Below are 12,774 nucleotides of genomic sequence, written 5' to 3'. Positions count from 1 at the left end.
TCGAGCAGCGCTTTGCCTCTCGTTGGCCCATAGACTTCTTGAGTCAGGTAGAGGTCATCCACACAGGAGAGGAAGCTCTGCGACCGCTCAGATTTTGCTGAGCGATCCTCCCATGAGATGCCCGGGTAATTGAAGTCACCTATGACAACCATGGTCCTGGAGCATGCTGCCTCAGCCAGTTCCTGGGCAAACTACTGGTCAAGCTCAGGACTTTGAGTGGGAGGTCTGTAATAGACTCCCACCATTGTGTCCCCTGTGCCGTGTTCCCCACGGATTTGTGGGAAGTATATGAATGTAAAGGGCAGGGTGCCCCAAATCGTATCTCCAGGCTCTCCTGATAAAATTGTAATGTTCGTAGGGGTGCAGATTCTTTAAGAGGGAGTTGGGCAAAGGTCACTGAGGGGTCAGCACTCACTTTGGGCTGTAAGAAAGTCTGCAGTGGTGGAACCTCCAAATCTAGATTCATCTAGGATCTCTCCTGCCCTTCACACCACACTTCAGAGTTGACCCTTAGAAAGCATTTCACAGGCTGTCCTCAGCCAAGAAAAAAAGGAGGTGTAAGCACAAGTCTCTATGAGTACTTAAGACTGAGCTTTGTTACCCATGAGTTGTCAAAGGACTGGGCAGAAATGTGGTACTTAAGCCTACTGGTGGGTAGTTCAAGGTCCAAAGACCTGGAGTTGTATAAGTATAGGCAGATCTAGGATTCTCAAAAGTCGGGGGTGAGGCAGATACCACAAGTTTCGCAGGAGTGGATGCAACCCATAACTCCCAGTGACTCTGCACCCAACTTGCTCTTGGGTTACAACACCTCCATTTTGATCTGTTCCATCAGGCATTGCATGCTGAGCAGCTGAGACTGCAGTTAGAAGACATGCCACACTCCACTTGTCCATGGCCCCACGCACCTGAATCCTCTGGAGAATCCTGGAAGCAGAAACTGAGATTAGACTATGCAAGGCATAAGGGTGTGTAGCAAACCCCTCAGTTTTTCTTTTTTTTAAATTTATTTTAAAATGCATTCCCTCCCCTTCCCCAACCATTTCTGACATTTTCCTCTCCCTCTCTATTCCTGATAGATAAGTATAAGTGAGCTCAGACTTAGCATCAGCTTTAACATTTTTATTTTGGTAGCAAGTTTTTGATTTTGGATATCCACTGGTTTTTTGTTTTTTGTTTTTTTGTATAATTATTAGGTTTGTATTGATTTTTACTGTTGTATATTGTATTATTATCATTTTTGTATTGATTTTTATTTTTTATATGGATATTGTATGGTTTAGGCCTGTGTTTGTAAGTGAACCAAAGTCATGTCAAGTTTCCATTTCATATGTCAAGCCTCCATCTTGTCTCCTCTGCTTGGGCATCCCCTGTTGCAACTGTATGAGTCACGTACCCCTCCCAAGTAAACTGGTTCCCAGACGAATGAGAGTGATTGGGAATGACTGAAATACAATGGTAGCAGGCCTCTGCTGAATGGCCTGTAATGACTGGGCCATCACCTCGCATTGATTCATCCAGGAACCACAGACCTCACCCAGGAACAGAGACAAGAATCCACCATTTGAAAGACAGAAGACCCTGCAGAACCAGCAACTCTATCATTGTACCCCACCATTACAAACATCTGAAACTGCACCTCCCTGCCTGGAGCACACATGCTCAGTACACCAGGGACCCTTGCCTGGGCATGCCTCCTGTCACTAGGATCACACAAGGTCTGCCCCTATAAAAAGAGGCAGTGAAGACAGACCCAGTGGAATGCCCTCTCCATCTGGACCAGCACCATGACACACCACCTATCTACCCAGAGGTCCTGCTGGAGACCCCCCTCTGGACAACATCTACTGGATAAGGACCCCTTTCCAGCCTGGGATAGGCAGATATTATCTGCACACCTCCTCCTACAATTTGGGCTCTCTCTCTCTCTCTCTCTCTCTCTCTCTCTCTCTCTCTCTCCTCCTGGACTTCCGTGGACTTCAACCCCTGCACCAAGCCTCTCTAAGCCCTGCTGCCAGTGTGTGTGTTTGTGTGTGTGTGTGTGTGTGTGTGTGTGTGTGTGTGGGTGGGTGGGTGGGTGGAACCAATAAGACATTGTGTAACCATCTCCCCTGTTCAATAAAACCACTGTCATTTGCAACCCCAAGTTGGCTCATGTTTTACTGAATCCCAGTCCCTTCCCTATCTCAAATTCCAGCCTTGCTCTCTCTCTCTCTCTCTCTCAGCTCCAGCCCCCACCCCTCTCCACTAATTTCCCAATCTCCTCCCAATTTCATCTCCCCTTTTCTGCCACCTCTCAGCCTCTCCTTGCTTTCATACTGTCCCTGCTGCTTTTCAGCCTCCCATGCCATCTACTGCCTTTTCCCTGTGACTTTCTGTTGCCTTTCTCTGCTTTCCCACTGCCCTGCCACCTTTCAGTCTCTCCTGACGCTTTTCCTGTGATTTTCTGCTGTCTGTCTGTCTGTTTTCAGGCTCCTCCAGCACCTGTAGTCATCCCCCTCCCCCCCCGCCCGCAGCTTCCCAGCTTCTCCTGGCTGTCCTGCAATTTTCTCCAGCAGCTGGAGCCTTTCTCCAGCTCCCAGCACCTACTGCCTCTTCCTGCAACTTCTCTAGCTGCCCTGGAGCCATCATCTGGCTCCCCACACCCAGAGCCCCTCTTTAACACCCACACTTTCCCTTAGTCCCATTTCCCCCCTCCCCACCTACCTTTTCAGCTCCCCCATAGCCCTGGCTCCAGTCCCAGCCTCTGTGCCTGCATTGCTCCCCTGTTCTGCAGGCTTTGGATGTTGTCTTTTAATCAATTAAGATCAATTAACCTAAATTTACCCCTGAGCCTCAGTTCTTCAGCCCAGGCCCCTCTAGTCTACCGGTTCTAATCCCGGTCCTGGTGACTTTCACTCCCAGCAACTTTCACTCCCTAAACTTCTACTTTCTTACCTTAACCTTTCCCTAGGTATCCCAAGTACACCAAGCACATACATACATACACATCACAACACCCAAGTTAGGAACTTACCTGTGTGTATGTGTAGGTGGGTTGTATGTGTGTGAACTGGTGAGTGTGTGTGTTTGTGTGTGTGTGTATATATAATTATGGTTATAATTTGTTCAAGATTGAAAGGGAAGAGAAAGCAGGCCATGTTGCTCTATATGTACAAGACTTATGCACTTGTTGGGAGGTGCCATACAATATAGCCGAAAGAACTATTGAATGTCTTGGTATCAAGGGAAAATGTGAGAATATCAGGGACAAATAAGATGGTGACAGTAGCATAGCTGCATTCCCATTTCTGAGCACATGGCCTAAGCAGCAGCTGTGGACTTAAGTCCCTGAAGAAAGTTAAATTTTCTTTCTCTTTCAAATCTGTGCTCATAGTCACCCTCCCTTCCCATATCCCCATCACCAATCTTCCACTGCCACTTTCCCTTACTGTCCTGGGGGTGAAGGCAGATCCTGTCCTGTTTCATACAGGTTGATTGGAGGCTAGACTGGTGTAAAGAAGGAAGGGGGGAGGTGCAGGAGAGGGGAACCCAGAGATATTTTATTCTCTCTCTCATTTTATTTTAATTTAATTTTAATTTCTTTCTCCATATTCCCCCACCCCAAAGACAAGTGGTGTCACAATATATTACACATTCCAGGGTCCAGTATAGATCCATTCTTTTTAATTGGCTGTATGTGTAAAACACATAATTCAACAGAACTGCAATACAGGTAAGGTTTCAGATATAAATCAGCCTTACTCATTATATCCAGTGAAACCAGATCCTTGTTTCTCATAGATCATTGACTTTGTTCAAGGTACAGTGATATACACCAGGAAGGATTTGGCCCATGAATTTATAAATGATGTGTGTGATTTGAAACAGATGACATGTTCAAAGTTGTTAGTTTCTGCTGTGGACCTTGCCCATTGTTTTCTGTCTGGTTCACATACAGATGAAGTTACCTACCACATCCTCTGCCATGATCCCTGTTCACTGGATTTCAAGCAACCTTGGTTAAATACCCAACAGCCCCATTTGCACCTTTAATGCACTAGATAAAGCAATAAATGACAGTACTGAAACTCAAAGAGAAAGAGGGCTTTTTTGAAAAAAAATCTGTATGTCTTTACTTTCCTTGGTAAGGGTCTACTTGGATGAATTTAGGGGACACTAGCTAAAGCTTCTCTAACTTTCTGAGGCAGATTTCTGCCTCTTCATTATATGGAACTCTTCAGAACCGAGAAGTTCTGCATTGACTGACAATATTTCTCAGTGATTCCTTTATCTCTTTGTTTCTCAGGCTGTATACCAGAGGATTTGCCACAGGAGTCAAGACAGTGTAGAACAGAGAGAACATCTTGTTCAGATCTATGAGTGCAGAAGTTTTTGGTATCACATAGACAAGAATTAGGGTCCCATAAAACATAGCTACCACAAGAAGGTGAGCGGAGCAGATGGAAAATGCCTTTTGCTTCCCAGTGGTTGAAGGGATTTTCAAGATGGTAGTGATGATACAAACATAGGTTTCCATGGTGAATACAAATGGGAGCAGAGTTTCCACAGAGGAAAGCACAGCAGTAACCAGAGTGACTAGGCTGGCATTACTGCAGGACAGCTTTGTCAGTGGGGTGAAATCACAAAAGAAATGATCAGTGTCACTGGGGCCACAGAAAGTTAATTGGGTAACCAGAATTGTCATTATAGCACTACCCATGAACCCACTTAGCCAAGCCCCAGCTGCAAGCTGATGGCAGATCCTACCATTCATGAGGATTACATAGTGCAGAGGTTTGCAGATGGCTATATATCTGTCATAAGACATTGCAGCCAGGAGATAACACTCTGTAGCTCCTAGGAAACCAAAAATAGAAAGTTGTATAATACATCCCATAACAGAAATGGTTTTGTCTCCAGTCAGGAGGCTGGCAAGCATTCTGGATAGGATGGTGGAACTATAGCAGGTCTGCAAGAAGGACAGGTTCCCCAGGAAGAAGTACATGAGGGTGTGAAGATGATGATCAGCCACAACCAGAACAGTGAAGAGGATGTTCTCAGCCATGGCCACAGTCTAAATCACTAGAAACAGCAGGAAGAGAGGGATGTCCCATTCAGGGATATTGACCAGTCCCTGCAGGATGAATTCTGTGATAGATGTTTCATTTTGCTGTTCAATTTTCTCCATTCAGTGTGATTACTTTAAAAATAAATAGTGAGGATTGGATCACAACATGTAAATAATCCAGAGGAAAAGATACAGTGAGTTAACCCTGAACATCTGAAAAATCAAAGTGTGATTAGGATGCATTTTTTCTTGATAAGAATCTAAAGTTACACTTCACAAGCTTTGCAACAAACAAGGAATGTAGCAATTCCCAAACAGGGTGAAACATCAGTCTCTTCTTTCTTTCACCCTGTCTTTGACAGAGCAAGAAATAGACAATAGAGAGGGATGTAAAAGATCCTCATATAGGCAATAAGGAAATAAGATAGCTATGGAAGTTTACTTATTGACTTTGAGGGAAGGGTTCTTTTTGTTTAATGCTGATGTAACTATCTTGTTTATTATTGGCATAATTAAGCAACTTTTTGACATGCCACTAGTTTGAGCAGCACTTAGTAGCACTGTAGTGAGGCAGTGAGTACATAACTTAAATATACATTATATAAAATCCATTTCTTGTTTTCCCTTTCAGATGAGCTTCCTATGACATTAATTATTGATGTTTTAGACTTCTCTTATAGCAGAGTAAATGAAACTGACCTAGAAATTGAAAATATATTTTTTTAACCTCAAATTAGCCTTGGCTGGGACATCTTAGTTGGGGATGATCCCACTTTGAACATGGGGCTGGACTATATGACCTTATGAGGTCCCTTCCAGCTCTACTTGCCTAGGATCTTGCTGAAGTTTTTTAAAGGAGTCTAAAAAAATAAAACTATAAATTATTTTTGCTTTCAAAAGGAGTTTGAAGCCTAGCTCCCACTGACTTATTTTGAAAAATACTCCAATCCTTTTAAAACTTAAAGGTAAAACATAGAGTAGGGGTGTGCAAATCTTCACTCCATGATTTGATTTGGAGAAGATCTGGGCTGATTTGGAGGCTGAATCACCAAATCTGAATTGAATTGGGAGAAGAAAAAACCCCTCTGAATCAATTCAGAGGCTCTGAATCAATATAGAAAAGATTCAGAAAAGATTTGGAGATTTGGAAGGCAGTCTTTTAGGGGTACAGAAACTGACAAGAGGGAGAGGGAGCAGGTGGGGAAACACTGATATCTCTAGCTGGCTAGTGACTGTGATCTTTCCCTTAGTCCCCTTCCAATCACAGTGCTCTGGGGGAGGGACATAGAAAAAGCATGTAATCCTCTGCAGGCTTTCTGTGCCTTTTGTGAGATGTTCCTGCCTGAGCAACAGTGTCTAAAAGGTACTTGACTGGCTTGGCTTCTTATCTAGTCAGTCTCTTGCTACTTTCTGTTCATGGAAAGGATTGGATATAGCTTACTAACTAGAATCCCTCTACTTATCCCTATCCAATCCATTTATTTCAATTTATATTAGTTCTTGGGGTTTGTTTGTTTTTTTCCCCTCAACACTTTTTAAAAAGAAAGCTGTGTTTTCCCTGGCAATCCATCACTGTGTAGGGAAGCACATACACTACACGCACACACACACACACACACACATACATCATAGAAGAAGAAGTCAGATATTATTACAACACAGAAGAGGTCAGACAGTCATAAAAGAAGAAGAGATTATAGTTACTAAAATTATTAGTTATAGTTGCATACAGATTAAAGACAACACAGAAGAATTCAGATAGAGATTCAGATCAACACGGCACAAAAGTCAGACAGTCATAGAAGCAGAAGAAGAAGAAAAAGAGATATTATTTTAGTTACACATACAACAGGAAACACAACACAGAAGAAGAAGTTATACACATTCATACATCAGAGAAAAAAAAGACAACAAATATTATTAGTTAGTTACCTATACAGACACATTTTCCAATACAGGAAATATTAATATGAAGCATGCTGGAAAAGCAGGTGCCAGGTCTTTTGGCAGGGGAGGAAAGCTAGAGCTCCAAGTCCCCTCCCCCCAAACATAGATGCATCCCCTTTCCTGGCAGCCCTGAGTCTTCTGCTACCAGTGGAAGAAAGGAGGTGGGGCCAGTACCTATCCCTGGACCTGCACCACCTCCCCTAACTCCAGAAATAGGCACCAGCAGCAGAATGACTGTCTCCTCCACCCCAATTTCACCTCCCAGCATGAGTCTCCCACAGCCAGAAGAAGAGCTGGAGCTGGAACCAAGGGAGCTGAGTGCCCTAGCTAAAGAAATTCTAGGGACCCAGGTGGGGATCTGAGTTTGTGCTCCACACCCCCAAAGTTCCCTTAGACCCAAGTCTCTTTCTTAGGAATGCACCTCAAAGGAGGTTGTGGAGGCAAGTGGCTCAGTTGAGTCAGTTCCTCCCCACCCTCAACCCAGAAGCAGGAGAGTAGTGTAGTGTGGGATCATTCTGAGGTGGCAGATGATCCTAAGTATGCTATCTGCCAGCACTGCTGAGGGCAGATCAGCCATGGAAAGGACGTTAAACACATCACCACCATGGCGATGCTGCTGCATCTTGCAGCACCCCTTGCCCTTCTTCCTGCTCAGCCTGGCACCAGTGGAAGCATGCCCGAAGGGTGGTCCCCCACTTGCTCCAAAGTCTCTGTCCCCACAAAGCAGAGGCAGGCCACCCAGGAGTGGTGGGGGAAAGCCACATACAAAGTGGGGTGCATTGCAAGGGTGAGTGAGGTCACCCAGAGCACTGGGGAGATGCTTGCTCTGGATGGTCATCCCTTCTCCTTAGTTGAGCAGCCAGGGTTCAGGCAGCTCCTGCCACTTATGGCCTCATCCTACCAAGTGCCCACATGAACCATCTTTAGCAGGACGGTGGTGCCTTCCCTGTATGAGGCATGCAGGGAGTACTTAAGGGAGGAGCTGTGCAAGGCAGGGCTGCAGATAGCCTTGCACTTCACTTCCAACATCTGGAGCAGCCAGGGTTGCAATCATACCTACCTCTCCCTCACAGGGCACTGGTGCAATCAGTCAGGCTATCAGTGGGCACTCCTTCAAGCTGAGGTGATGCATGAGTCCCATACGGCAAGGGAGATTGTGGTGACCATGAACTGCCCAGTGCAGAGGCGACTCACTGGGAAGGATGAGCTCATCCATGGGTTCATGGTCACTGACACTGAGGCCAATATGGTCAAGGCTGTCCATGATTCCAACTTTGTTGCCATCCACTGTGTGGCATACAGGCTGCACCTCATAGTCAGGGATGCCTTGGAGGGGGACAGGGCTGTCGGTGATGCTGCTGTCACTACCACACAGCTGATTTCAAAATGCAGGAAAGCGGTGGGCTACTTCCACTGCAGCATTGGGGTGGGAAATATGCTGAGAGAGAAATAGGCAGAGCTGAGCATCCCACAGCATAAAATCATACAGGGTGTGGAGACTTGGAACTCCATGTACCTGATGCTGGAAAGGCTGGTGGAGCAAGAGAACGTCATCCATGAGATGGCCTTGCTCAGGGAGATTGGGATCAGCGACACCCTTAACAGAGCTGAGTGGGATACCTTGCTCAGATCTCGGTGATCCTCAAGTCCTTTCTCGAGGCCACTGAGAACCTCAGTGATGGTGAAGCCCTCCTCAGCCAGGTGATCTCCATAGAGAGGGAACTGGAGAACTAAATGGAGAAGTTCCAGGGGATCAATGTTCCTGGCTGGGACAAGCCGCTGTCACCAGACATGCAGGCACTGGTGAGTTGGCTGAAGGAGGGCATCAGGAAATGGCTTGATCCCTTGCGATCCAATACAGTCCACATGCTGGCTGCCATGTGTGACCCAAGGGTGAAGCAGAGCATCAGCGTATGCGGCAGCAAAAGCCCTGAATCAGTGCATGGAGGTGCTGATGAAGTAAAGTTCATAGGCCCAGTTGTGAAATGTGGTTTGTAAATTCCCTTTCAGGATCACACCTGAAAGACTGGAGGCAGAGTGTTTTTTTTATGAGAAATGTGCCCCCATAGGTAGTTGGGTATTCTTGTCTTTGAAAGATTCTGATATGCAGTTTGTGGAGGCACTGGAGATTGTTGGCAGGTTTTGTGTTTTGAGCTGTAGGGAGTTGGCTTCTGGTGATGAGGTATGCAAGGTTTGGTGTTTCTTTTAATTTATAAATCACTTTTCACAGCCAGGCCTATGAACTTCACTTCATCAGCCTCCTAGGTACAGAAACTCATGGACTCAGTACAGACAGTGGATTTATGATACACTACAACCTGCTGGACATTGAACTCTCCAGGTACCTCTCCACTTTTACCTACTACATCTCCCTTCCCCCCTACCCCAGCCTGTCTCTTTCACCCCCTGATGCCTCCATTTCCACTTTCACTGACTGCCTTTCTTGCCTGCATTGCATGCCAGACTTTGACTTCTTTACTATTCCTCCCATCCAGGAAGAGCGCACACATCAACTGGAAGTGCTTCCTTAGCCTGATGAAGGGTTTTTCAACCTGAAAGCGTTCTAAGATATATTTCAGTAACTATTCATCTGGTCTACTAAAAGATACCAGATTGACTCAAATAACCTTGTCTGCCAGTGCCATGTCCTTAGACCAACACACCTAGCACCTGTCCTGAGTCAGTTGACAGTGAGAACTCAGGGCCCTGGGCACATCTAAGCCCCAGAGCTGGAGCTCACAGTGAGAGTTCTCTGGCAGCTGCTGGAAAAGAAGTTCCTGCATGAAAGGAAATAAAGGCTCTAGTCTGTGACAGTTTGGCTGCCTGAGATGCTAGTGCTACTGTGCTGCAGTGCACTGCTTACCTGTTGTTATTTAAAGTGGTGGACTGGAATGAGGCTGTAGAGGAGGAGGACCTCTCATTGGGGCACACTAACATATTCTGTAGAGGCCCCTGTGCCTTTGAAGGTGTGCCTTAACACACACGCTGGAGAAGAAGCTCCTGCAGGAGAGGAAAGAAAGGCTCTGTCACAGTTTGGCTGCCTGAGATGATGCTGGTGCTATTGTGCTAATGCTCACTAAGTTATTTTATTACCTGTCATTTAAAGTGGTGGTTTGGGATAAGGCTGTAGGGGAGACCTCATTGGGGCACACTACTGTGTTGTGTAGAGGCCCCAGCACCAGTGAGTGCACCTTAACACACACAAAGTCACACGTCACAAGTTTTGCTTGTCAGCAGCCTGAGGTGCAGTTTCCCAGAAACCCCTGCACCTACCTCCTTGAAGCTTTGCAGACTTCATGCTTTCAGAAGGGGCTACTATCCTTGCAATTTTTATCCAAATCAACCACAAAATGACAGAGTTATAGGTATTTCAGTAATTCCCCATTATAGTCTATGGCCAAATCTCTGAATATCTCTGAATCAGTGCCAACTCTTCCAAAGCCAAGTCAACCAAATCAGTTTGGGACACAGATATGAATTGCCAAATCAAATCACTGTCCTCTGAATTGTCCAAATTTGAATTGAATACTTCCTTATTTGCATGGGCCTAATAAAAAGATTTTTTTTTTAAATGAATGGTGTCTAACAGTAAGATTTAGATATGTAGTTTCCTAATAATGCAAGTAAGACTATAGAACCAAATTCATTATGATAGAAGTTAGGTGGCCAAATGTTTTGAACCATTCAGTAGGAACAATTTCCATCTTTGGGCACCTAATTACTTTTAAAAATCTGAGTATGAAGAAATGTAAATATTTTTTTTTTTACAATAATGAGGTACAGAAACCTTCCCACTTCTTTCAATCTCTCCTGTTTTATGAACCAGAATCTTACTGTATTTCCTGATATATTGGTGATCTGACATACAAGTAGATAGATATTCAAATAAAGGGGTGAAACACAAAACAAAACATGCAGAACCTGAAGACCAAGTACTGAAGACCCACAATGGCAAAACAAAGGAAATGTGACATAGATGGGACAAGGACAAATGTCCATGTCCCTAATGCACCTCACCTATTCATTCCTGGGCTCCATGGGGAAAAACAGAGGCAGGGGCACATTCAACTTGATAGTGGTTTGTCAGGACTTAGGAACATCTCCCCAGGGTCAAGCCAATTTAGGATATACTCATAAAAGGAAACTCTGGGCCCAGGAGGAGTCAGAATCAGCCCAGAATATGGTTCTTACTTTTTGATCATGAATGGTAAGCAGCTGTCCCTCCATGAACAGGAACTGTGATGGGAGCCTGTGTCATGTCAGGCTGTGGGAAGCCAGGTCTTGTGGGGGCCCCAGGGTCAGAAGAAGCAATCATATTCTGAAAGAGTCCAAGTCTGACTGCAGAATCAGAGTGTAAAGAAAGCAGAAGCCAGGAAATCTGTCTGAAAAACTGAGTCTGAGATCTAGAGAGCCAGGCAGGTGGAGTGGTCAGAAGCACAGTCTGATCCACAATCCAGAAGGTCAAACCAGAGTCAGGCTAGGGATCCAAAGTGTCCAGCCCCACTCGAGGTCATGGGAAAGCTGGATCAGGTAGCCAGAAAATCTCTCAGAGAGCCAGTAAAGACACAAACCTGAGTGCAACAGCTTAAGTACAAAGTTGAGCCTGGCTGCCCAGATGCTTCCTTTTCTGGGTCAGGGGTTTGTATTGCAAGAAGTGAAGGGTCAGTTGGGCCTGGTTGGTCACTCCAGTGGTAGTGGTCTCTGGAGGGTTCTGACCACCTGTCTGCCCCACAGCTCTGCTGAGGAGGTCACTGATTAGGATGAGTGGCCACACCAGACAATCTGAGACCCCAGGTTAAGACCATAGCCTGACACTTTGGCTTCTGTCCTCTATCTCTTTAGTGTCCTCAGGATGCTCATAGGCTCTTACCCTCTCTGCAGAAGTACAACCATGGTTTCTTAGACAAGTCATACAGCAGAACCAAGATCCCTCAGTCTCAGAAACAACTGAAGCTGGCCGCTTTAAAGCTTACTGCAGGTTTTTTCAATTAATGCAGCCTCCCACAATCACCTTTTGGGGAGGGGTAGCTCCCTGGAGCTCACTGAAGCTAAAGCTTACTTTAATGTGCCTGGAACTTAGGGATTTAATTATATGTTGCCTGTCAAGGGAGTATAAACCTCTGCATCTATGCTGACATCACTCTCATTTGAACCTCCAAGGGCATCTCCCTTTTGTCCCTGCCTGGGGTGTGTTCACCTGAGGCCTAGGTGAGTGGAAAAATCACACAACATATTGATCAACAAGTAGAAAGCTTGCAAAGAAGATTTTTTCCCCAAAATATTTGAGTTGGTCTAATAAAAGATATCAGATTTACCCAAAGAACCTTGTCTGCCGTTGATCAACAAGTACATTGAATACCCATGTTTGAGAAGAGTAAACTGAGGCACAAAGAATCAGTAGGAATGGTTTCCTTAGGGTTATACCTACAAACAGCACTGGATTATCAGTACCCCAATCACTAGACTCTACTGCACTGCAGCTGTTGAGGTCACCTGATGAAAAAATCTAGATGCTCATGGATGATAGGAAACTGTGGATAGATGGATAAAGTTCAACCCATAATTGATAATAAACATGTCTGATGCCTAACATGGGACTGGGGATCCATATCAAGTTAGCTTCATATTCAGCTTTGTCACAAAATATGTGTCCTTGAGCAAGATACTTGTGGGGTGATTGGGATCAGGGAAAAAAACTCAGCCTCTGTTAAGGCATCTAAATATGATATCAAATAGTTCAAAGTGTTCAGAAGGTTGGAAAAGCTCTTTGTGTAACT

The 12,774-nt window shown here is 45.1% G+C and overlaps 1 protein-coding gene across 1 annotated transcript; it reads right to left on the bottom strand.

The window, feature by feature from the left end:
- Positions 1 to 4,219: 4,219 nt before the first annotated feature.
- Positions 4,220 to 5,047, bottom strand: LOC109283687 (olfactory receptor 6N1-like). The gene has a single exon (XM_059731818.1). It carries the CDS (start codon positions 5,045 to 5,047, stop codon positions 4,220 to 4,222), a length of 828 nt encoding a protein of 275 aa, XP_059587801.1.
- Positions 5,048 to 12,774: the final 7,727 nt, after the last annotated feature.

The sequence above is a fragment of the Alligator mississippiensis genome, chromosome 7, assembly GCF_030867095.1.
Source record: "Alligator mississippiensis isolate rAllMis1 chromosome 7, rAllMis1, whole genome shotgun sequence".
Taxonomy (NCBI): Eukaryota; Metazoa; Chordata; order Crocodylia; family Alligatoridae; genus Alligator; species Alligator mississippiensis.
This window is presented reverse-complemented; position numbering and strand designations above follow the sequence as displayed.